Source organism: Bos grunniens, chromosome 7 (genome assembly GCF_055505025.1).
Source record: "Bos grunniens cultivar Pamir isolate PY7600 chromosome 7, Bosgru_T2T1.0, whole genome shotgun sequence".
Taxonomy (NCBI): Eukaryota; Metazoa; Chordata; class Mammalia; order Artiodactyla; family Bovidae; genus Bos; species Bos grunniens.
In genome coordinates, this window is record NC_141171.1 from 1,623,137 (window position 1) to 1,648,587 (window position 25,451).

The following is a 25,451-nucleotide window of genomic DNA, read 5'->3' on the forward strand; positions in this document are numbered from 1 at the left end:
TGCCATCCAGCCATCTCATCCTCTGTCGGCCCCTTCTCCTCCTGCCCCTAATCCCTCCCAGCATCAGAGTCTTTTCCAATGAGTCAACTCTTCACATGAGGTGACCAAAGTACTGGAGTTTCAGCTTTAGCATCATTCCTTCCAAAGAAATCCCAAGGCTGATCTCCTTCAGAACGCACTGGTTGGATCTCCTTGCAGTCCAAGGGACTCTCAAGAGTCTCCAACACCACAGTTCAAAAGCATCAATTCTTCGACACTCAGCTTTCCTCACAGTCCAACTCTCACATCCATATATGACCACTGGAAAAACCATAGCCTTGACTAGATGGACCTTTGTTGCAAAGTAATGTCTCTGCTTTTGAATATGCTATCTAGGTTGGTCATAACTTTCCTTCCAAGGAGTAAGCGTCTTTTAATTTCATGGCTGCAGTCACTATCTGCAGTGATTTTGGAGCCCAAGAAAATAAAGTCTGACACTGTTTCCACTGTTTCCCCAACTATTTCCCATGAAGTGATGGGACCAGATGTCTTAGGTAGGTTTATTTCTAGATATTTTATTCTTTTTGTTGCAATGGTAAATGGGATTGGTTCCTTTATTTCTTTTTCTGATTTTTCATTTTTAGTGTATAGGAACACAAGTGATCTATGTATTGATTTTGTATCCTGTGACTTTACTAAACTCACTGATTAGCTCTAGTAATTTTCTGATAATATCTTTAGGGTTTTCTATGTATAGTATCTTATCAACAAACAGTGAGAGTTTTACTTCTTTTCTGTTAAGTTTTACTTGTTTTCTTTTCTTTAATCCTGTTCTGGATTCCTTTTACTTCTTTTTCTTCTCTGATTGCCATAGTTAGGACTTGCAGAACTCTGTTGAGTAACAGTGGCAAGAGTGGGCACCCTTGTCTTGTTCCTGATCTTAGAAAGAATGCTTTCAGTTTTACACCATTGAGAATAATGTTTGCTGTAGGTTTATCATATATGGGTTTTATTATGTTGAGGTTTGTTCCTTTTTGCCCATTTTTGAAGTTTTTATCATAAATGGGTACTCAATTTTGTCAAAATCTTTTTCTGCACCTATTGAGATTATCATATGATTTTTATCTTTCAATTTGTAATATGGTGTATATCACATTGATTAATTTGTGTATACGCAGGAATCCTTGCATCCCTGAGATAAACCGGACTTGACCATGGTGTATGAACTTTTTAATGTGTTGTTGAATTCTGTTTGCTAGAATTCTGTTAAGGATTTTTGCATCTATGTTCATCAGTGATACTGGCCTGTATTTTCTTTTTTTGTGCTGTCTTTAATCTGGTTTTAGGATCAGGGTGATGGTGGCCTCATAGAATGTGAGTTTGGAAGTGTTCCTTCCTCTCTAATGTTTTGAAAGAGTTTAAGAAGGATAGGCCTTACCTCTTCTCTAAATATTTGATAGAATTCACCTGGGAAGTGATCCGGCCCTGTGCTTCTGTTTTGGGGGAGATTTTTTATCACAGTTTTGATTTTTGTGCTTCTAACTGACTTGTTCATAATTTCTATTTCTTCCTGATTCAGTCTTTGAAGCTTGAACTTTTCTAAAAATCTATCCATTTCTTCCAAGTTGCCCATTTTGTTGGCATACAGTTGCTTGTAATAGTCCCTTATGTCTGTCATAACCTCTCCTTTTTCACTTCTAATTTTATTGATTTGATTCTTCTCTTTTTTTCTTGATGAGTCTGGCTAATGGTTTGTCAATTTTGTTCATCTTCTCGAAGAACCAGCTTTTCGTTTTATTAATCCTTACTACTGTTTCATTCATTTCTTTTTCATTTATCTCTGCTCTGATCTTTATGATTTCTTTCCTTCTACTAACTTTGGGAAGGTTTTGTTCTTCTTTTTCCAGTGGTTTTAGATGTAAAGTTAGGCAGTCTATTTAATGTTTTTCTTGAGATAAGATTATATTGCTATGAACTTCCCTCTTAGAACTGCTCTTGCTGCATCCCATAGGTTTTGGGTCATCATGTTTCATCATTTGTTTCTAAGAATTTTTTAATTTCCCTTTTATTTCTTTAGTAATTTGTTCATTATTTAGAAACGTATTATTTAGCCTCCATGTGTTTGGTTTTTTTACATTTTTCCCCCTGTAATTGATATTAGTCTCATAGCATTGTGGTCAGAAAAGATGTTCAATACAATTTCAATTTTCTTAAATTTTCTGAGGCTTGACTTGTGACCCAAGATGTGGTCTATCCTGGAGAATGTTCCATGTGCATTTGAAAAGAAGGTGTATTCTTCAGCATTTGGATGGAATGTCCTGAAGATATCAACTATATCCATCTGGTCTAATGTGTCATTTAAGGCTTCTGTTTCTTTGTTAATTCTCTGTTTTGATGGTCTGTCCATTGGTGTGAGTGGGATGTTGAAGTCTCCTACTATTATTGTGTTACTGTCAGTTTTTCCTTTTATGTCTGTTAGTGTTTGTCTTATGTATTGAGATGCTCCTATGTTGGGTGCATAAATATTTACAATTGTTATGTCTTCTTCATGGATTGACCCCTTGATCGTTATGTAGTGTCCTTCCATCTCTTGTAATGGTCTTTATTTTAAAGTCTATTTTATCTGATATAATTATTGCTACTCCCGCTTTTTTTGATTTCTATTTGCATGGAATATCTTTTTTCATCCTCTCACTTTCAGTCTGTATGTGTCTCTAGGTCTAAAGTGGGTTTCTTGTAGACAGCAATGTATGTGGGTCTTGTTTTTGTGTCCATTCAGCCAGTCTGCATTTTTTGGCTAGTGCATTTAATCCACTTACATTTAAAGTAATCATTGATATATATCTGACAAGAATGCAGGAGACCAGGATTTAATCCCTAGGTTGGGAAGATCCCCAGGAGAAAAGAATGCCAATCCATTCCAGTATTCTTGCCTGGAAAATTCCATGGACAGAGGAGCCTGGTGGACTACAGTCCATGGGGTTGCAAAGAATCAGACACGACTGAGTGGTTAACACTTTCACTTTTCACTTACATTCCTAGGAGGGCCGACAGGAGCTACTCCACGTTCAAGGTCAGGAGGGGTGGCAGTGAGGAGATACCCCTTGTCCAAGGTAAGAGAAACCCAAGTAAGATGGTAGGTGTTGCGAGAGGGTATCAGAGGGCAGACACACTGAAACCATAATCACAGAAAACTAGTCAATCTGATCACACGGACCACAGCCTTGTCTAACTCAATGAAACTAAGCCATGCCCTGTGGGGCCACCCAAGACAGACGGGTCATGGTGGAGAGGTCTGACAGAATGTGGTCCACTGGAGAAGGGAATGGCAAACCACTTCAGTATTCTTGCCTTGAGAAACCCATGAACAGTATGAAAAGGCAAAATGATAGGATACTGAAAGAGGAACTCCCCAGGTCGGTAGGTGCCCAATATGCTACTGGAGATCAGTGGAGAAATAACTCCAGGAAGAAGGAAGGGATGGAGCCAAAGCAAAAACAATACCCAGTTGTGGATGTGACTGGTGATAGAAGCAAGGTCTAATATTATAAAGAACAATATTGCATAGAAATCTGGAATGTTAGGTCCATGAATCAAGGCAAATTAGAAGTGGTCAAACAGGAGATGGCAAGAGTGAACATCGACATTCTAGGAATCACAGAACTAAAATGGACGGGAATGGGTGAATTTAACTCAGACGACCATTATATCTATTACTGTGGGCAGGAATCCCTTAGAAGAAAAGGAGTAGCCATAATGGTCAACAAAAGAGTCCGAAATGCCATACTTGGATGCAATCTCAAAAATCACACACAGTATGATACTGGTACTGTTCGTTTCCAAGGCAAACCATTCAATATCACAGTAATCCAAGCCTATGCCCCAACCAGTAACACTGAAGAAGCTGAAGTTGAACGATTCTATGAAGACTTACAAGACCTTTTAGAACTAACACCCAAAAAAGAGGTCCTTTTCATTATAGGGGACTGGAATGCAAAAGTAGGAAGTCAAGAAACACCTGGAGTAACAGGCAAATTTGGCCTTGGAGTATGGAATGAAGCAGGGCAAAGGCTAATAGAGTTTTGCCAAGAGAACGCATTGATCATAGAAAACACCCTCTTCCAACAACACAAGAGAAGACTCTAGGCATGGACATCACCAGATGGTCAACACTGAAATCAGACTGATTATATTCTTTGCAGCCAAAGATGGAGAAGCTCTATACAGTCAGCAAAAACAAGACTGGGAGCTAACTGTGGCTCAGATCATGAACTCCTTATTGCCAAATTCAGACTTAAATTGAAGAAAGTAGGGAAAACCACTAGACCATACAGGTATGACCTAAATCAAATCCCTTATGATTATACAGTGGAAGTGAGAAATAGATTTAAGGGACTAGATCTGATAGATAGAGTGCCTGATGAACTATGGACGGAGGTTCATGACATTGTACAGGAGACAGGAATCAAGACCATCCCCATGGAAAAGAAATGCAAAAAAGCAAAACAGCTATCTGAGGAGGCCTTACAAATAGCTGTGAAAAGAAGAGATGCAAAAGCAAAGGAGAAAAGGAAAGATATAAGCATCTGAATGCAGAGTTCCAAAGAATAGCAAGGAGAGATAAGACAGCCTTCCTCAGCAATGCAAAGAAATAGAGGAAAACAACAGAACGGGAAAGACTAGAGAGCTCTTCAAGAAAATTAGGGATACCAAGGGAACATTTCATGCAAAAATGGGCTCAATAAAGGACAGAAATGGTATGGACCTAACAGAAGCAGAAGATATTAAGAAGATGTGGCAAGAATACACAGAAGAACTGTACAAAAAAGATCATCATGACCAAAATAATCATGATGTTGTGATCACTCACCTAGAGCCAGATATCCTGGAATGTGAAGTCACCTAGAGCCAGACATCCTGGAATGTGAAGTCAGTGCTTAGAAAGCATCAGTACGAACAAAGCTAGTGGAGGTAATGGAATTCCAGTGGAGCTATTTCAAATCCTGAAAGATGATGCTAGGAAAGTGCTGCACTCAATATGCCAGCAAATTTGGAAAACTCAGCAGTGGCCACAGGACTGGAAAAGGCCCGTTCTCATTCCAATCCCAAAGAAAGGCAATGCCAAAGAATGCTCAAACTACCACACAATTGCACTCATCTCACACACTAGTAAAGTAATGCTCAAAATTCTCCAAGCCAGGCTTCAGCAATACGTGAACCGTGAACTTCCAGATGTTCAAGCTAGTTTTAGAAAAGGCAGAGGAACCAGAGATCAAATTGCCAACATCCGCTGGATCATGGAAAAAGCAAGAGAGTTCCAGAAAAACATCTATTTCTGCTTTATTGACTATGCCAAAGCCTTTGACTGTGTGGATCACAATAAACTGTGGAAAATTCTGAAAGAGATGGGAATACCAGACCACCTGACCTGCCTCTTGAGAAACCTATATGCAGGTCAGAAGCAACAGTTTGAACTGGACATGGAACAACAGACTGGTTCCAAATAGGAAAAGGAGTACATCAAGGCTATATATTGTCACCCCGCTTATTTAACTTATATGCAGAGTACATCATGAGAAACGCTGGGCTGGAGGAAGCACAAGCTGGAATCAAGATTGCCAGGAGAAATGTCAATAACCTCAGATATGCAGATGACACCACCCTTATGGCAGAAAGTGAAGAGGAACTAAAAAGCCTCTTGATGAAAGTCAAAGAGGAGAGTGAAAAAGTTGTCTTAAAGCTCAACATTCAGAAAACAAAGATCATGGCATCTGGTCCCATCACTTCATGGGAAATAGATGGGGAAACAGTGGAAGCAGTGTCAGACTTAATTTTGGGGGGCTCCAAAATCACTGCAGATGGTGACTGCAGCCATGAAATTAAAAGACGCTTACTCCTTGGAAGGAAAGTTATGACCAACCTAGACAGCATATTCAAAAGTAGAGACATTACTTTGACAACAAAGGTCAGATAGTCAAGGCTATGGTTTTTCCAGTTGTCATGTATGGATGTGAGAGTTGGACTGTGAAGAAAGCTGAGTGCCAAAGAATTGATGCTTTTGAACTGTGGTGTTGGAGAAGACTCCTGAGAGTCCCTTGGACTGCAAGGGGATCCAACGAGTCCATTCTAAAGGAGATCAGTCCTTAGTGTTCATTGGAAGGACTGATGCTGAAGCTGAATCTCCAGTACTTTGACCACCTCATGAGAAGAGTTGACCCACTGGAAAAGACTCTGATGCTGGGAGGGATTGAGGGCAGGAGGAGAAGGGGACGGCAGAGGATGAGATGGCTGGATGGCATTACCAACTCGATGGACATGAGTTTGAGTGAATTCCGGGAGTTGGTGATGGACAGGGAGGCCTGGTGTGCTGCAGTTCATGGGGTCGCAAAGAGTCGGATGTGACTGAGTGACTGAACTGAACTGACTAGAACAAATAAAGAATAAACAAACAGATGAACACAATCACTGAAATAAATACTGTAAAAGGAATCTATAGTGGAATAACTGAGGCAGAAGAATGGATAAGTGAGTTGGAAGATAGAATTGTGGAAATAACTGCTGAAGAGCAGAATAAATAAAAAATAATGAAAAGAATTCAGGATAGTCTTAGAGACCTCTGGGACAATATTAAACACACCAACATTTGACTTAAAGGGGTCCCAGAAGAAGAAGAGAAAAAGAAAGTGTCTGAGAAAATTTTTGAAGAGAGTATAGTCAAAAACTTCACTTATGTGGGAAAGGAAATAAATTAAGTCTAAGAAGTGAAGGGAGTCCCAAACAGGATAAACCAAAGGAGAAACGTGCCAAGATACATACCGATCTATTCTTTGGAACTCTGTATGTAGATGCTTATATCTTTCCTTTTCTCCTTTGCTTTTCACTTCTCTTCTTTTCACAGCTATTTGTAAGGCTATATTTTATTTCTGTAAGGCTTTATTTCTTCTAAGTCCTTGTTAAATGTGTTAATTGATTCTTGCATTTTCTCTATTCTATTTTCAAGGTTTTAGATCATTTTTACTATTATTACTCTGAATTCCATTTCAAGTAGTTTGCCTTATTTCCTCTCTCTTTATTTGGTCTTGTTAATTTCCACCTTGTTCCTTCATCTGTGCAATACTTCTGTCTTTTCATTTTTTTCCTAATTTACCGTGCTTGAGGCCTCCTTTGCCCAGGCTTTAGGGGTCGTATCCTTCTTCCTTTTGGTGTCTGCCCTCAGTGGGTAAGCCTGGTCCACTGGTTTGTGTAGACTTTGTGTTGGGAGGGACTTGTGTCTGCATTCTTGTTGGAGGAGGTGAGTTTCTTTTCCCTCTGCTGGGCAGGGTTGTGCTAAGTGATATGTTTTGGGATGTCTGTGGGAATCCTGTCTGTTGATGATTGAATTTGTGCTTTTGTCTTGCTTGTTGTTTGCATCTTGCACTGGGTGCTGCCAGCAGTTGGGTGATGCTGGGTCTTGTGTACAGGTGAAGACCTTTGTTTGAGTTTTCACTAATTAATACTTCCTGGGGTTAGGAGTTCTCTGGCAGTCCTGGATTCAGCACTTCCACTCCAAAGGCTCAGGCCCAAGACCGGTCAGGGAACTGAGATTCCACAAGTCGCTGTTATGGCATTAAAGGGAATTAAAACAAACACACGAAAACTAAAAACAAAACAAGAAACAAAAGACAAATCCCATATAAATGGTACAAACAAAGTCAGACAAATAATAACAAAAACAATGGACCACGCACACACAAACAAAACCAAAACAGTCCAAAGAAAAGAAAATACAAGAAAGTGACCTAGCAATTAAGGAAACCAAAAGTGTTATTTACCAAATAAAAACAAAACTAACTAAAAAAACTAACCAGGAAAGAAAACCAAAGCAGAATGCCAACTGGGGGATAAAGCAAAAAAATAAAAAAATAAAAAAAAATCAAACTAATAACTTGATGAAAAAAAGGAAAAAAAAAGAAGAAAAAAAAATAGAAAAGCAAAGTTAAATAGAAGTATGTAAAAAAGATTTATGTATATTAAAGAATAACTATAGCAGGATAAGAACAATAAGAAAAACATACAAAATAAAAAATTAATTAAAAAAAATTTTTTTAAGAAGAAAAAAGAAAACAAAAAAGCCCACAGACCTGCAAAAGGCGAATGTAGAGGTAGAAGTATATAAAGGAAATAAAAAGTGTGATTTAAAAAAAAAAATTCTCAGAAGCTTAAATAGAGTTAATAGTAATAATAAAATCAACAACCACAGTAACAGAGGGGGTAAAAAAAAGGAAGAAAAAAAAAAGTCCAGAACCAATCACAGAACCAATCAAAACATGAGTAATAATAAATGTTTTTCTCAGATCTCAGCGTCCTTTCCCTTGTGAGTCACAGTCCACCTCCACTTCCCTAGGATGCTCTCCAACACTGGGCTGGTCTCTGGACCTGCTGTGGGGACAGCTCAGACTCTAATCTGGCGCTACTCCTGTGTATTCTTTTCTCCAGTGTCCACAGTTGCCAGAGCTACTGCGTTTACTTTTATGGGAACTCTCATTGTCCTTTTATATATTCCATAGATACAGAGTCTGCCTCGTTAACCATGTGGGTTTAATCTGCAGCTTGTACAGCTGGTAGGAAGATTTTCCATCCTCTTCCTTAGTCACACTGCCCCTGGGGTTCAATTGTGATATTACCTTCACCTCTGCATGTGGGTTGTCCACAGTAGTTTGCTCCAGAGGCTTCCCTGGAGGACTTGGGTGTGTCCAGTGAGGACCAGATACAGAGATGGCGCAGCTGCTTGGATTGCAGGGACCCCGGCAGTGCCAGGGACGCAGGAGAGCTGGCAGCCAGGGGAGCAGGAAATATAAGCACTTAGGGCCTTCTGTAGCCTCTAGCAGCTCTGCCTCAGAAGGGATCAAGCACGAAAATAGTGCAGCTGCTTGGATCAGGGGGTTTGTCCCTTATTCTTTCCCCATTCAGAAATAACAAGCTTAGAGAAGGAAATGGCAACCAACTCCAGTATTCTCGCTTGGAAAAGCCCACGAACAGAGGAACCTTGTGAGCTACAGTCCATGGGGTCGCAAAGAGTTGGACACAACTTAGCGACTAAACAACAACCACCTCAGATCATCAGGCATTAGATCCTGGAGGTTGGGTTTCCCTGCTATAGAGTACTGTTTTTGTGAAATCTCTGACTGCTTGCCTCTATCAAAATACTTAATAGGCATTACTATTTATAAAATAGATAATCAATAAGGACCTACTGTACAGCACAAGGAACTCTAAACTAAATACTCTAATGGCCTCTATGGGAAAAAAAATCTGAGAGTGGACACGTGTATGTGTATAACTGACTCACTTTGCTGCACACCTGGAACTAACACAGCATTGTACATCAACTATATTCCAATAAAATTAATTTAAAAAAGAAGAAATAACAAACTCCAGGACAAAATATTGGAGAAGGCAATGTCAACCCATTCCAGTACTCTTGCCTGGAAAATCCCATGGACAGAGGAGCCTGGTAGGCTGCAGTCCATGGGGTCGCTAAGAGTCGGACACGACTGAGTGACTTCACTTTCACTTTTCACTTTCATGCATTGGAGAAGGAGATGGCAACCCACTCCAGTGTTCTTGCCTGGAGAATCCCAGGGATGGGGGGCCCTGGTGGGCTGCCGTCTATGGGGTCGCACAGAGTCAGACACGACTGAAGCGACTTAGCAGCAGCAGCAGCAGGACAAAACATATTTCCATTCCACATACCTTCTTTTACGGAAAGCACACATCCTACTTTCCTTAAGCAACCATGACCTATCTTTTACATTAGCATTCCCTGATTGGACTATCCCATAACCTCTAGAAACATGCATCTTCCGAAAGAAGAACTTCTTTCCTTAATGTGGTCTGTGGTAAAAGATATGTGTCTGAGGGCACTCAGGGCTGTGCACTGGGACGACCCTGAGGGATGGGATAGGGAAGGAGGTGGGAGGGGGATTCAGGATGGGGGACACATGTACACCCAATGGCTGATTCATGTCAGTGTATGGCAAAACCACTACAATATTGTTAAGTAATGAGCCTCCAATTAAAATAAATTAATTTTTTTAAATAAGAAAAAAGATATGTGTCTGATATACTCAAACATCTTTAGTTTCCCCCTCATAAGAAGACAAAAATAGCAAAGGAGTAAATTTGGATCTGCTTAGCAATTAATGTTCCAATATTTCATCTTATTTGAAATGGCCTGGATCCTCAATGAATTCCTATTAACTTAATTTTGTTTCAAGTTATCAAAATGTGGAGAGACTATTTTAGATGGATATTTCCAAAACATGTAGTTCAGCTGGTAAAGAATTATTCCTATAGAGTTTACCAAAAAGCTCTTACCTCAGTAACCTTTACTTAAAAATGTAATCATATCAGGTTATTTTCCCTGTTGACAGATTTTATAACAATATGCACTTATTAACAATAATATGCACTTATTAACTTCCAGTAGGGTGTTCTTTGGAAGGAATGATGCTAAAGCTGAAACTCCAGTACTTAGGCCACCTCATGCAAAGAGTTGACTCATTGGAAAAGACTCTGATGCTGGGAGGGATTGGGCGCAGGAGAAGGGGATGATAGAGGATGAGATGGCTGGATGGCATCACTGACTTGATGGACGTGAGTTTGAGTGAACTCTGGGAGTTGGTGATGGACAGGGAGGCCTGGCGTGCTGCGATTCATGGGGTCGCAAAGAGTTGGACATGACTGAGCGACTGAACTGAACTGAACCCTAAGTACAATAAAAGTATTACATTTAAAAAAAAAAAGTATTACATTTAATGTTCATGATTCTAAAGATAGGTCTATATTAATTAAGCCTACAAGCTTAAAACCAAGCTCTAATACCAAATATTAATTTAATATTATTTCCCAGATCATATGTATCTGGAATGTATTCTGGTGAGTTTTATATTTCTGAGTATGTATATAAGGACTCAGTTTCCTTTAAGCCAATTAAATACAGTTCATTTACAAGTTAATTTTTACATAAAGACAGACAACAGAATCAGAGATCTTTTAGTTTTCCTGCTTGAATTTTAAAAGGTCTCTTTTAATACAAAAATACTTATTCAAAAAGATAAATGCACCCCAAAGTTCATTACAGCATTATTTACAACAGTCAAGATATGGAAGTAAACTAAGTGTGCATCCATGGATAAATGGATAAAGAGATGTTCATCTTCTTCTCAGAAGATAAAAAAGAATGAAATCTTGCAATTTGTAACAACATGGATGGAACTTGAGGGTCTTAAGTGAAATAAGTAAGGAGAAAGACACATACTCTATGATTTCAATCATGTGGAATAAAAACAAACACAACAAACAAATAATATAATAGCAACAAACTCAGATTTGTTGAGACAAATCAGTTTGTTAACTCAGCAGAGAACTGATCAGTGGCTACCAGAGGGCAAGGGACTGGGTGAGGGGGGAGCTACATGGTGATGGATGCTGACTAAACTTACAGGGGTGCTCACTCTGTAGTATATACAGATGTTATTTTATAATGCTGTACACTTGCAGCTTACATCATCATGATCATCTTCACCATCATCCTAAATAAAAAAGAGGTGTAATTCTCCCAAAATAAAATGTCTCTTTTTCTTTTCCTCAGTCTGGGGGACTACAGATGGATCAGAAAGTTCCTGATAGCCCAGGCAAAATAGTTACATTGCAGAGGCAGAGGCAGACGAGGGGAAAATGCAAGTTCATCTCCCCCCTTTTTTTTTCTCTTTAATGTCTAAGTAACCCAAGGCTGGAGTCTCAGGCAATGTGGGCTGTGTTTGAATTTCAAGGCTTAGTGTTCCATCATGCCCACAATTTTAGCAGAGACTTGCAAAACTGCATAAGATGAAGATCCTTATTTAACATGTACCAGTGACAGAGCTTGACACAAACAAGTTTTCAGGATAACAGGGATGCGAGCGCAGATATAAGGATCAAGGGAGAGGTACAGGGTGAAAGAGCAGAAAGACTGGGGGAAAAAAACAGCAGGAAAATAAAGGTGAGAATACTGGGAGGATAGGCCTTCCAGCCCCTACATGATACGTTTAAACCTCACTCACTATCCTAAATCTCCCGTCAGGGAGAGCCCACTGGACCGAGGTTTGCCGGGTGTTAGGCCAGCCTCTCCCACCTCTGCTTGTCACCTGTCAAGGTGAGCTGTTGCCAGCCACAGGCTGAGAGCAGTGGTTAGCTGCAGGAGGTCCACTCTCTCAGAAGGATACAACAGAGGAGTAGAACAGGAGAAAGAAGTAGAGAGATAACAAGGTGAAAGAGACAAAGAGGAAGGGTTAAGCTTTGCCTGAATGAGGCCCCCAGGTGGGACAAAGTGAGGTTCAGGTGATCACTTGTCACCAATGGTGATCCCTCAGGTGCCCAGATCTCCTGGGAAGGGGACAACTGTCCCAAGTTGGGTGCCAAAAATCTGCTACTGATCTGGGTTCTTGGCCTTCCTTAATCAACAGAAATTGACTAGAGGGGAGACAAGAAATTCAGGTAAGGCTTTATTGGGGTCCTTGCTGCCGCAGCAGTGAGGGAGAGTAACCGGGTCCCTTGCTGGCTCCTGAGGGTTGGGGGGGGGCGGGCAACCTGGTTCCTTACATGGGGTGAAGGTAGGGGTGTGTCTAGGGGTTAGTCAGGAGGGGTGGCTTAGACCGTTTGCCCATGCTTCAGGCCAAGTGCAAGGGACATGCACAGTACTCTGTTTCTGCTCGTGGCTCTTCAGAAGTGGCAGTTGTGGTTTTGGGTCTTTCTATATCTTGTTCATAATTTGCCCCCACTGCCCACTCACACAGTAACTTTTAGTCCCTTGTAGCGTCTTTGTCAGAGAAGGCAATGGCACCCCACTCCAGTACTCTTGTCTGGAAAAATCCCATGGACGGAGGAGCCTGGTAGGCTGCAGTCCATGGGGTCGCTAAGAGTCGGGCACGACTGAGCGACTTCACTTTCACTTTTCACTTTTATGCATTGGAGAAGGAAATGGCAACCCACTCCAGTAACTTGCCTGGAGATTCCCAGGGACAGAGGAGCCTTGTGGGCTGCCGTCTATGGGGTCGCGCAGAGTCGGTCACGACTGAAGTGACTTAGCAGCAGCAGCAGCGTCTTTGTATTCTGTTGCTGGATAAGACCTTTGTGCAGGTGCAAGCACCGCAGCTAAGGGCTCCAGATCCCGGCCTGTCTCACTTCTGCCTAAACCCCTCAGACCTGGGACAGGGGCCTGAGGGTCGTCAGTTAACCCGACTGAGGTCCAAATATGGGTTGGAGAAGTTCATAAGGAAAACGTTATTGAGAAGGGGTTGGGGACTGACGCACGCCGCCACCACAGCGGACCGCACAGGCTGGCAGGTCCCTGCTTCGACCTACCTGAGCGCAGAGCCCAGGGCCCGCCACCCGCACCCCGCGAAGTCCAGGACGTCTAAGCCCGCACGCGGGGCCGGGGCCGCGGCCGCGAAGCGGACCGGCGCGATCCCGGGCGTTCGTCCCCCACCCCGCCCCTCGCGTACCGGTGTCGGCAGCGGGTGATGCGGCCCCTTTAAGTCCCGGCCGCCCCGCCCTTCGCAGTCAACTCCGCGGCGGCCCGGGATCCAGGCCGGGCCGCGGCTCTCGCCGCCCAGCCTAACCCAGCCCGGCCCGGCCCGGCCCGAGCGCCGAGCCTAGGCCGTCCGTTTCCCACAGCCTGGAGGAGCCGGCGGTGCGGCGCCCGGCCCGGTCCGCAGCCCGGCAGGCCGGCCCGCACCTCCGCCCGGCCCCGGGCTCGCAGCCCCTCCCCGCCCCGGGGCCGGGGCCCCTGCAGCCTCCCGGTCCCGGCGCTCCGGCCCCGGCCCCCCGGGCCATGCGGCCTCGGCCCCGCCGGCGCCCACCGCGTACCTGAGGAGATGAGGCTCCGCAATGGCGCCTTCCTGACGCTGCTGCTCTTCTGCCTGTGCGCCTTCTTCTCGCTCTCCTGGTACGCGGCGCTCAGCGGCCAGAAAGGTGAGCCCCTCCCCGCCGGCGCTGCCCCGCTCCCCTCCCGCCCCGGGCGCCGGCCTAGGCAGCGGGGCTCGGGCGCCCGCCGCGGACGGCGGCCGGAAGCCGGCGCCGGCGCCCCCTCCCCGCCGGCCGGCGCGGGGGGACGCCCCTCCCTGCGCACCCCACTTGTTTGCTGCCGGAGAAACGAAATTCTCCGGGGCCCGGGGCTGGGCCTCGAGGCGGGGGCCGGGCGGGCGCTCGGGACTGGCCTCCGCGAGTTTTGCCCGCGCTGGGGCGGGTCGCCCCCTCTGGCGAGCCGGGGACCTCAGAGTTCTCAGAGAGGGGAGGGAGACACAGGGGCAGAGGCGGCTTCGCCGGCTCCGGGCACATGGATGCCCCGTTCCGGAGAGCCGCGTGAAGTGGCAACCGGCCGCGCAGGCGGCACTGTCACTTCCCACCACCGCTCCGCCCCGGCTCCTCCGGAGCCTCTGGCCCCAGGACTCCTCCACGGGGAAGCGGGCGCTGCGGAAGCCTTCCTCAGGCTGCTGGCCTGCGGGGTGCCTTGGGGACCTCAGAAGCAGCCCACCTGGCTACCGGTTAACTTGCTTTATGTGGCCTCACGTGAAGTTTGCTCCAGCTAGCCAGTCCACCGCCGAGGACCCCCGAGTCTACTAGCACACTTCGGGCTGAGGGGGCAGACCGCAGCACTGGCTCCATGTTGGTTGGGATGGATGGGGCTGAGTGGAGCGTTTGCTGAGGGCACAAAGCTGAGGAGGCCCTCGCAGGCCTCTGTCGACCCAGCTTGCAGCACCAGAGGCAGCAGGAAAAGCTGCTTCCTTCCTGCCTTTAGCTTTCCCTGCAGGAGGCCTAGGCAGGCTCGGGCTGAGGCTGCTGACCTCAGCCTCGCCCCCACCTCCTGCTTCCCTGTCCCCAGCGGAGGCCTCAGAAGGAGCCTTTCTGACCCTCGACGTCCCCGTGTCCCCACCTGGCTCCTGCCCGCCCAGCTCAGCCCAGCCCTGTTTGGGTGGAGGCTTGGGCTGTCCTTGGGGCACCAGAAGGCCTGGAAGGAGAACCCTAGGACTTGGTACATGGAGGCCACGGCTGGAGCAGAGTTCTCTGTAGGTCTCTGTATGTGGAGTGTTCGACCCAGGGAAGGGCATGTCTGGGGCAGAGTTCTGTGTAGGTGAGGTGTGTCACCTAGGGGAGGACACTTTGGACCCTCAGCAGAGTGGCCACGTAGGCAGACTGGCTTGGAGGCCAAGGTGGGGCCGTACCTCATGGGCTGGGGCACATTTGTTCAGTTGTGAGTGAAGTAATGAGCCCTTGCACCCTGCCCTGGGCGAAGCCACATTTCCTAGGTGCCTCTTGCAGCAGCCGCATGCTCTCAGCTGGATGTCAGGAATTGCAATGTCAGACCCCCACCTGTGCCAGGACTCCAGACTGTGAGTCTGACTAGCCACAGTGTCCAGGAGCATGGGAGTGAGGGAGATACCCATGGCTCCATTTAGGCCTACTCTCTCTAGGGGCTTCCCAGGTGGCCCTAGTAGTAAAGAACCTGCCTGCCAATGCAGGAGACTTAAGAGATGCGGGTTCGATCCCTGGGTCGGGAAGATCTCTTGGCATGGCAATCCACTCCAGTATTCTTGCCTGGAGAATCCCATGGACAGAGGAGCCTGGCAGACTACAGCCCATGGGGTTGCAAAGAGTCCGACACAACTGAAGCTTCTTAGCAGCAGCAGTAGCAGCTCCCTAAGCGAAGCATCCAGGAGCCTGGTCAAAGAAGTGGGGTTCAGATGCAGGGTCCTTGTCCCTGGGGCCTGAAAGCCCAGAAGCCTGTGACATGTGACAAGAGGGTCACCTGGGCCTTCCCTACTGAGGGCTGCTACTCTTTTGGGGGGCCCAGTAGGATCTGGTCTTTGAAGGCCTGAAGGGAAGCCTGAGTCTGGGCTCTTACATGAACCTTTCTCATTTTTACATTCAGATGACTGTATTAAGCCTGTAGGGAAGCCAGACTAAGTCTGAGACCAGACTGGACCTTGGCTTCCAGTTTGTAGTGAATACAGAACTCAGGAGAAGGCTGGCCCCAGCAGGGATGCTTAGAGGAAAAGCAGAGGAACCCAGATCTGTAGGGAAGGGAAGAGGTGGGCAGGGAGCCAGAGAGAAAGGAAAGTAGGAGCAGGTGGCATCCTGGAAGCCAAGGGCCAGGAAGGACACATAGGCCTTGGCAAGACCCTGGATGCAGGTTCCAGGCTCACTTTCACATCCAGCCTTGACAAAATTTGTGCATCAGCTCCACTAATGCTCCGGTTATAGCCCTGCGAAAGGTCCCCAGGGAAGACAGCAGACTCTCCAGGGGATTAGCCTGAGCCACACAGCCCTCCCCGTGTCTAGGCTGTCCTCTCTCTTAGACTTCAGCAATGATGGATGCCCGTCTTGACCCCTGGGAGAGTGGAAGCAAATCCTGGAGAGGAGGTGGCCACCTGCCCCCTTCTCCATGCTTCTGCCCCACTGCAGGTTAAGAGCAGACCTTCACTGGGCCCGGCACCTGTCTGTGCTTCTCTGAGCCTATTTTTCCATCCCTCAGTACAGGGCACAAGGTCTGTACTCCTGCTTCAACCTTGAAATCTGTTTCTTTAATGAAGAGGGACCCAAAGGGAAGCTTGTGGTCTGTGGGCCTCAGATATCTTGATTATTTTGCCTTCTGGTAGAGGGAGGCGCAGGAAAGCCTCCAGTAGTGTGACCACAGCTGCCCCCAGGACTTGGAAAGAGGAAAGCTTCTGGCAAGAGGACCAGGGTAGGGAGCAGGCTATGCCCAGGCCTCAGTGGTCAGGGTGATTCAGGTCAGCAGAGCCCACCTCTGGGTCCACCTAGGACAGGCTGAGGTTGGACAGAGCTCAGCCTGCTTAAAAATCAGAGAAGGCCGTGCGTGGGGGAGCAGGGGCAGCAGGCAGAGAGAGTGAGGCCTCCTTACACTCCCTCCACCTCACAGAGGGCCCCGCTGCAGGGGGCTTCCTTGGGTATAGCCAGTATCATTGGGGTGGGCATCAGGGACAGTAGGTAGGTAGGTGGAGACTGCAGGAGGGAGGCCACCTACCTGCTTGGGCAGCTCTGAACCACATCCTACTGGGCCTCAGCACTCCCCAGTTAAACTTCCTGTTGGCCGCTGGGCAGGGGAGTGATGGGGGTGGCCAGCTCCCTGTTTAAAGGGTCAGGTTTCTGGGGTAACCTGGCCTCAGAACCCAGAGCAGAGCCTCAAAGATCTGGTAACCTGACTCCTAACTCCCTCCCTAGTGGGGCTGTTCTGAGCACAGAAGCTTGAAGTGGCCTGGCCTTTGGCCCCAGGGGCAGCGTGTGGGGAGGGAGACTGGGGCAAGCTTCTGACTTTGGAGTGCCTTATCAAGGACCTGCTTGGCTCCCCTGCTCTCCCCCTCTCCCCTTCCCCGCTCAGGCCTCTCTGTCCTTCCTAGGAGCTGCTCCTTTCTCTTTTTCCAGAACTTAGCACTTAGGCCTCTGCCCTAGCTACAGAAGGGGGTGTCCTGGGATGACCGAATTTTGCCTTGGTCATGACCTTTGGAGTATCTGGTTGTGGCGAAGTGACACCATCCCAGGGCATTCTGGGGGTTGTGATCCCCCTGAGGGATCAAGGAATATAAGAGCTGCCTGAGGATGAGAGGGGAGAAATCTGGAAGGCTTCCGAGACTTGGAGAGTTTTGCACTGAGGCCTTGAAGGCTCCACGGGCTTTCGTTAGGCCCAGAAGAGAAAAGGGAATCCCAGGCAGATGAAACAAGCATGTGTGAGAGCATAGACGTCAGACGAGGAAAAGGCAGTGTGTGTGATAGCAAAAAAGGAGGGCAAAAGCCAGATTCGAAGGGCCTTGAGAGTGAACAGCCTGGCAGGACCTGGCTGCCTCAGCAGCAGCAGCAGATAGCACTGTTGTTTTTGTCTCATGCTTGATGGCTCGGCCCTGCCAGGCCAGTGGAGCCAGGTACTTGACACCCTGGGGCTCCCTGTCCACTGTCAGGCAGCCCCACCTCTGTGCTGCTTCAGGCCCATGTCCACCTCGGAGCCTGCAGATGGGACCCCACTGGAGGTTCTGATCCAGGTCCCTCTGGGTGGCATGGTTCAGGCCTGGGACAGCTCTTCAGAGAAGCAGGCCTCAGGGCATTCAGAGCTTGTGTTCCCTCTCTGCTGTTGCCTTGCTGAGGGACCTGTGACTCGTTTTTCAACTTCTTTTGTTCCTCTGAGCACTGGGAGCTGTAACTGCAGTGGTCTCCCCACCCCCCCACTATATGCGATTATGAATCCAGAGCTGGTGTCTAGTGTAGAATGACCGCCATGGGGACAGTGGTGAATGCGTATCCGGGGCTCCGTGCTACTTGGTGGATAGGAGGGGATGTTCAGGGAGGTTTTCTGTCCCCTAGGAGCCTTGGGGATGGGGCTGCCTGTGATCTCTGTGAAGTAGGGTGGGAAGCGAAGTGCAGAGGCTGAAAGAAGGAACAGGGGAAGGCTGGCCTCAACATAAGAACTGCTGGAGGAAGGCGGGTCTTGGATGGGTCCTTGGATGTCCTGCCTCCTGGAAGGAGGAGATGCTGCAAGGAGAAGCAGGAAGGGGCTGTGAGAGCTACTGGGAGGAGAGAATTCAGTCCTAGGCTTTTCCACCTCCAGCTTAGTTTGTCCCACCTGGGCCTGGAAGTGATCTTGCAGCCTGCACTAGAGAGGACTAATTCCCCCTGTGGAGGCTTTTCTTCTGCAGGTGTGAGTGTCACTGTGACTGCAGAGTGACTTTTATGTAAGCCCATGGGACTCACATGTAGCAGGCATGAGAACAGATATGTGTGCTGACACACTCGGGGGGCAGCGGGTCAGCTCTAGGCTGCCCCCTGGTGACAGCGTGCACACCACTCAAGGTGATGTGGTGGACGTCTACCAGCGGGAGTTCCTGGCCCTGCGTGACCGCTTGCATGCAGCGGAGCAGGAGAGCCTCAAGCGCTCCAAGGAGCTCAACCTGGTGCTGGATGAGATCAAGAGGGCCATGTCCGAGAGACAGGCGCTGCGAGATGGAGACAGCAATCGCACCTGGGGCCGCCTACCTGGTGAGGCGCGGGAGCGGGACGCAGTGGGGGCGTGAAGCTGGTGGTTAAGCTCTTTGTCTGACCTGCCCCTTCCCGACCCACCCAGAGGATCCGCGCCTGAAGCCGTGGAACGTCTCGCACAAGCACGTGCTGCACCTGCCCACTGTCTTCCACCACCTGCCACACCTGCTGGCCAAGGAAAGCAGCCTGCAGCCGGCCGTGCGCGTGGGCCAGGGCCGCACCGGAGGTAGGGGGCCTGGGAGAGGCGAGAGGCGGGCGGCGGGGCGATCCCCACGTGTGCCCGGGGCCGACCCTCCGCGTCCCTACAGTGTCGGTGGTGATGGGCATCCCCAGCGTGCGGCGCGAGGTGCACTCCTACCTGACTGACACGCTGCACTCACTCATCTCGGAGCTGAGCCCGCAGGAGAAGGAGGACTCCGTCATCGTGGTGCTGATTGCAGAGGCGAGTGGGCGGGGCCAGGCCGGGGCGCTCAGTGCAGGGCGCGGCCTAAAGGAGCGGGGAGAGGAAAACTGCAGGGTTTCAGAGGAGGAGACTCGCAAGTTCACTTGGTTTCATTCACAAACTTGCCAAGGTAAAAAATTGAAAGAGACAGTTTACTTTCTCCTCCTGGGGATGTGAAGTTACCTAGTCCGCCCCACCCCTTGGCCCCAGGTATCGAGAAGGGCTCTCTCTGAGGCACCTATGGCCCCTAGGCCCAGCCTTACTTAGCCTTTAGGATGGTGGGAGAAAGAGCTTTGTCCTTCCCCCAGCCTTTTCTTCCAGGCCATTTGGGGTGACAGCCTGACTCAGGGAGGGCACTTGGTCTTCCCACAGACTGACCCACAGTATACCTCGCTGGTGACAGAGAATATCAAGGCCTTGTGAGTACTGGCAGCCCAGCAAGGCTGGTGAAGGGAGGACTCTTTGTGAGGTGCTGGGCAGGCAGGAGCCTTCCATCTGTGGGAAAGGGTGCTTCCCTTCTTGGCTGTGGGGGTGGGTATGTAGAGATGACCCAACCCCTCTGAAGCCTCTGTGTGTCAGCAGGATGGGTGTGATATCGGGGGATGTCTGCCTGGTGGGCTTTAGGTAAAGGACGGGGTCTAGCTAGCTCAGCTCTGCCCCTGCTTTGGTCCCTGGAGTCTGCAAACTCACTGGGCCTTCCTGTCCCCAGGTTCCCTACGGAGATCCATTCTGGGCTCCTGGAAGTCATCTCCCCTTCCCCCCACTTCTACCCTGACTTCTCCCGCCTCCGAGAGTCCTTTGGGGACCCCAAGGAGAGAGTCAGGTACTAGTCCTATCCCTCTCCCTGTGCCCCCAGCCACCTGCCCCCCTGTGCTAAGGAACCTAGCCTGTGGGTGTCTTGAGTCCGGAGTCCTTTTCTGCACTGCCTCCATCGTTCCATTGGAGGACCGCTGCATGGGGGGGGTGGGGGGGCTGCTACCCACTCAGTGGCCTCTGTGGTGGCCACACTGGAGGTGGAGGGGTCTGAGCTCTTGAGGCCCCTTCCCCTGGTCCGCAGGTGGAGGACCAAACAGAACCTTGATTACTGCTTCCTCATGATGTATGCACAGTCCAAAGGCATCTACTACGTGCAGGTGAGCACTGATTCCCTGCTCTGGCCCCCTTTCCCCCTGCCCGGGCCTGAGTGGTGAGCCCTGCCCTCCCTGTGCCCATCCTGAGTCCTGGCCCCCTTCTACCTTCCCACCACTGTGCAGCTGGAAGACGACATCATAGCCAAGCCCAACTACCTGAGCACCATGAAGAACTTTGCACTCCAGCAGCCCTCGGAAGACTGGATGATCCTGGAGTTCTCCCAGCTGGGTTTCATTGGTGTGCCAGCCCCCTCCCTGCCCAACTGGCCTGACCAGAATATCTCTCTCCAGCCCACTTCTATCTCTGTCATCAGCTCTCAGCCCCCTGCCCTGTTCCCAAGCCCAGGTCAGGCTCTGAGTCTTTTCCTAGAGTGCCCGCTGTAGCCCCTCCTGGCCTATTCCTGCCTGCCCCTCTGCATCAAGATGTTTGGGCTCACCAGCCCATCCGCCCTCTTCTTACCCACACCTGCCTGCAGCCAGCCAGAGGTTTTGCTGTGGGACCCTCCCCAGAGTCCCCCACAGGGATTAAGAGGAAGTAGGTCAGGGCAGAGCTGCCTTCTCAGCACCCTTTTCCCCCTACTCCTACCCTCAGGGAAGATGTTCAAGTCGCTGGACCTGAGCGTCATTGTGGAGTTCATCCTTATGTTCTACCGGGACAAGCCCATTGACTGGCTCCTGGACCACATTCTTTGGGTGAAGGTCTGCAACCCTGAGAAGGATGCGGTGAGCAGGGCCTGCACAGAGGCGGGCGGGGCGGTGGAGCCAGCAGCCTCCTTCAGGGACTGTTTGGTGATCGTGCGCCCGACAGGAGGAGACTGTTGCTGGCTGGAGAGTTTGTCTTCAGCCCGTGTGTCACCCTCCCTCCACAGAAGCACTGCGACCGGCAGAAGGCCAACCTGCGGATCCGCTTCAAGCCTTCCCTCTTCCAGCACGTGGGCACTCACTCCTCACTGGCGGGCAAGATTCAGAAACTGAAGGTGGGCGGTGCCGCCCTGGGGCGGGTCGAGCACAGCAGAGCCTGGGCCGAGCTCAGGCAAGGAGGCGGCGGGCAGCCCAGGGCCCACCGAGCACCTGTGTCCCTCCGCCACCAGGACAAGGACTTTGGGAAGCATGCGCTGCGGATGGAGCACGTGAACCCACCAGCAGAGGTGAGCACGAGCCTCAAGACGTACCAGCACTTCACCCTGGAGAAGGCCTACCTGCACGAGGATTTCTTCTGGGCCTTCACGCCCTCTGCAGGGGACTTCATCCGCTTCCGCTTCTTCCAGCCGCTGCGACTGGAGCGGTCAGTGCCAGCGCCCACAGACCCACTTTGGGGGAGGGGGAGGGTGGCTACCGCGGTTCAAGCCTCACCACAACTTTCTGACCCTACAGATTCCCCTCTGTGACCCCCCAGCAGATTATTTAATGTTGTTAGGTTTTCTTATCTGAAAAGTGTAGCTCAGAACAGTAGCGACAGAATTCCCTGGTGGTCCAGTGGAAAGACTCAGGCTTTCACTGCTGTGGAACCGGGTTCAGGCCCTGGTTGGCGAAATAAGATCCATAAGCTGCATGTGGTGAGGACAAAACAAAAAGGAACAGTAGCTACTTCATAAAGGCAAGTCCAGCATCGCCCGCAGGAGCTTGGTGACATTGCCGGTCACCATCGGCCTTATGAGTAAGTTGCCTTGTACAGTCCAACAACTGCTTTGGGTGGTGCCCAACTTGGCCCAGTACCACAGGGCCCACTGAAAGGCTGTTGCTGAGCCATGAAAGACTCCGGCATTCTTGGCCTCCAAAGGAGAGGAATTCAATCCGGGGCCAGAGATAAGGCTTGATCGCTCAGAGCTTTTGTGTGATAAAGTTTTATTAAAGTATAAAAGAGATAAAGCTTCTGACATAGGCATCAGAAGAGGGCAGAAAGAGTTGCCCCCTGCTAGCTTTTAGCAGTATGTTACATACCTATCAGCAGGTTGCTAAGAGAAAGGAGATGTCTCAAAACTCAGGGTGGCACCAGGCCCCTCACCCACAACATGCATTTTGAGATAACATTGGCATCAGGTGAGTCATCCCTGGCCATAAAACGATTGACATGAATCATGAAGAAAGGCAGGTTTCCGAGTAAATACGTAGCTTCATTAACATAGATTAGGAGAACAATGTGAGTAAAATATTCCGGTTTGTTGAGCCCCTACTGGTCTGAGTCTTAAGCAGAATCAACTTGAAGAAAGACACAGTCTAGGGTAAATACATAGTTCATTAACATGGCTTAAGAAAACCACTTCCATAAGAAAAACATTGGTTAGCTCAAGGTTTGAGAAAAGTTAGGTTCGGGTGGAACCAGGTGGTGTCATGGCAACACAGAATTTTACCTCCTTTTAATTTTGTATAGAGAAGGAAAAAAATGTCTAACACTTGCCTGTTTCCTCCATTTGGAGAACCCTGGCCTTCCTTCCTGTTCCCCTCTCACCACCGACTGCCGTCCTGGCCCAGGCCTGGCCTTTTCTCTGCTGGGTGTCATGCCTAGGCAGTGCCCCACCCCTGCAGCAGCTCACAGGCCTGTCTGGCCGCAGGTTCTTCTTCCGTAGTGGCAACATCGAGCACCCAGAGGACAAGCTGTTCAACACGTCTGTGGAGGTGTTGCCCTTTGATGTGAGTGTGGTGGGGGGTGGGTGTGCACTGAGGCCTGCCCTTCCCACAGCCACCGGCTTCAGCCCCTTGATTTTGCCCCCAGAACCCCCAGTCAGACAAGGAGGCCCTGCAGGAGGGCCATTCGGTCACTCTACAGTACCCTCGGAGCCCTGATGGCTACCTCCAGATAGGTGAGTGAGGGGCTACCGAGCGGAGGTGGGGGCGAGGCTCGATGAGCAGGGCTCTTGGGGCCACCTCTCACTGCTGCGCTCCCCCAGGCTCCTTCTACAAGGGCGTGGCACAGGGTGAAGTGGACCCTGCTTTCGGCCCCCTGGAAGCACTGCGCCTCTCCATCCAGACAGACTCACCTGTGTGGGTCATTCTGAGCGAGGTGACATGGGGCAGGGGATGGGGAGCTGTACCCAGCAGCTAAACCCCAGCGCTCCCTGAAACCCCAGCTGACACTGAGCCTGGTTCTTCCAGATTTTCCTGAAAAAGGCTGACTAAGCTGAGACTTACGAAGGTGCATTTCAGCTGGTCCTGAAGCCCGGGAGACCTGAGATGTCGCCGCTGCCCCCGGAGGGCCAGGCATGGCTGCCCCAGTCTGCTGGGTTGTGCCTGGGACCGCGCTCCGCAGGCCTGGGGTGGCCGCTGGCCCGGAGGCCCCAGGAACTGGTGCTGCCCCGCCCGCCGGCCGCGGGGAAGAGGCAGGCGGTGCCTACACTGTGCCTGAGGCCGGCGCGCCGCCCGGAGCCGCTCCCTCCTGGCCCCCTTGGGCCAGGCCGTTTTAGAAGAGCTTTTTCCTGGACACCCACTGTCTCTGGCGCGAACACTGGAATGCATATACTACTTTATGTGCTGTGTTTTTTATTCTTGGATACATTTGATTTTTTCACGTTAAGTCCACATATACTTCTATAAGAGCGTTCCTTGTAATAAAGGGTTAATGACGTGTTCGCCTCTACTCTGGCTGTATCATCAGGCGCCCCTGCCTTGCAGCATGGCCCAGCACGACCTAGCCTCCATTTCCTGGGAGTGGCGGCTTGGTAACTAGGTAACTGATGGAGCTAGTGTGGAATCTGGGTCGACCCCCCGCCAACTTCCAAAATGACCTTCCTCAGAGCCCTCCCCCTAGCACCCATCATAGCTATGGAAGTGCCTGCACCCGCCTCTCAAACAAGGGCACACCCCTGTCTCCTCTCCCCACGCATTCGTGGGTCTCGCCCTGCTTTGACCCCCGTTTCCAAGGCCCTGCTCCAGTCCCTGGTCTCTGACCCATCTTAGGGTCTCTCAGCCAGCTCAGGGCCTTTGCTGTTACCTGGTTCCTCTCCTCTCCATTCTCGTTAAAAGCCACCTCTTTAGGGACTATTCCTGGTGGGCATTCCTTCGAGATCTGGGCCCCAAGACTCCCAAACGTTCACCGGAGAGCGCCTGTGCGTGCGTGCTAAGCTGCTTCAGTCCTGTCTGAGTTTTTGCAAACCCTTAAACTGTGGCCCACCAGGCTCCTCTGTCCTTGGGATTCTCCAGGCAAGAATATTGGAGCACGCCAATCAACCAAATTGGTTACATTCATCGTCTTTCCCAGCTCTACCGGCTGCAGCAGGTTGCCCGGAACACTTGTGCTCAGTCGCGCCCGACTCTGGTGACCCCATCCCACCACGCTCCTCTGTCCATGGAATTTTCAAGGCAAGAATAGTGGAGTGGATTGCCATTTCCTCCTCCAGGGAATCTTCCCTACCCAGGGATGGAACCCATGTTTACTGTGTCTCCTGCATCAGCAAGTGAATTCTTTACCACTGTGGCACCTAGACATCTAGATGCTGGTAACCCAGTACCGACCCCAAAAAGTCCCTTGTGTTGGCTGTGAAGGCCAGAGTACACGGAATAGGGCGGCTGAGGGTCAGCGGAGAGGCAGGATTCATAGGAGAGGGACAGGCGAGGAAAGCACTGACCGCAGTGAGAAGCCCTGGGTGAGCATCGGCGGGAAAGGGCGCCTGCGCCCCGAGCGTGTGCCTCGGGGGTCTGGGAACAGGACAGGACCCAGGACCTGACTGAGCTCCCCCGGGGCGGGGCGAGGGGAAGGGGAGGGCGGTGGAGAGGGGCGGCCTCGTTCCTTTCGCAGCCCCGCCTCCGCCAGGCAGCCCACTCATCTGCTACGGGCTGAAGTTAGGCCCCTGCACGCTCTACAACCCGCATTGCGCGACACATTTCGACCGAGAGACTCGGGG

General features: G+C 49.8%; 2 protein-coding genes across 7 annotated transcripts in view; one reads left to right on the forward strand and one right to left on the reverse strand.

The window, feature by feature from the left end:
- The window catches only part of SQSTM1 (sequestosome 1), a 71,233-nt gene extending 57,236 nt beyond the window's left edge, over positions 1-13,997 (reverse strand). Inside the window, exon 1 of the mRNA XM_086407876.1 lies at positions 13,867-13,997. The gene's annotated coding sequence lies outside the window, so the exon portion shown is untranslated. The remainder of the gene's footprint in view (positions 1-13,866) is intronic.
- Positions 13,834-24,175, forward strand: MGAT4B (alpha-1,3-mannosyl-glycoprotein 4-beta-N-acetylglucosaminyltransferase B). 6 transcript variants are annotated; one of them, XM_086407866.1, is made up of 15 exons: positions 13,840-13,971; positions 18,856-19,041; positions 19,127-19,267; positions 19,350-19,483; positions 19,856-19,902; positions 20,193-20,306; positions 20,541-20,616; positions 20,737-20,851; positions 21,206-21,336; positions 21,483-21,590; positions 21,705-21,898; positions 23,031-23,244; positions 23,327-23,414; positions 23,502-23,614; positions 23,707-24,175. In XM_086407866.1, the coding sequence occupies exons 1-15, from the start codon at positions 13,875-13,877 to the stop codon at positions 23,728-23,730; spliced, it is 1,782 nt and encodes a 593-aa protein (XP_086263992.1). In that variant the 5' UTR covers positions 13,840-13,874; the 3' UTR covers positions 23,731-24,175. The 6 variants fall into 6 exon arrangements, with proteins under 6 accessions (XP_086263993.1, XP_086263992.1, XP_086263990.1 ...); XM_086407864.1 differs by having other exon boundaries at positions 23,166-23,244; XM_086407867.1 differs by lacking the exon at positions 19,856-19,902 and having other exon boundaries at positions 13,834-13,971.
- The last annotated feature ends 1,276 nt before the right edge of the window (positions 24,176-25,451 follow it).

Excerpts from the sequence above, each read along its gene's own strand:
- MGAT4B (XM_086407866.1), top strand. The coding sequence starts at position 13,875 with ATGAGGCTCCGCAATGGCGCCTTCCTGACGCTGCTGCTCTTCTGCCTG. Across the intron at positions 20,307-20,540 it reads GACCCCAAGGAGAGAGTCAG|GTGGAGGACCAAACAGAACC; the intron begins GTACTAGTCCTA and ends CCTGGTCCGCAG. Across the intron at positions 21,591-21,704 it reads GCAAGATTCAGAAACTGAAG|GACAAGGACTTTGGGAAGCA; the intron begins GTGGGCGGTGCC and ends CTCCGCCACCAG.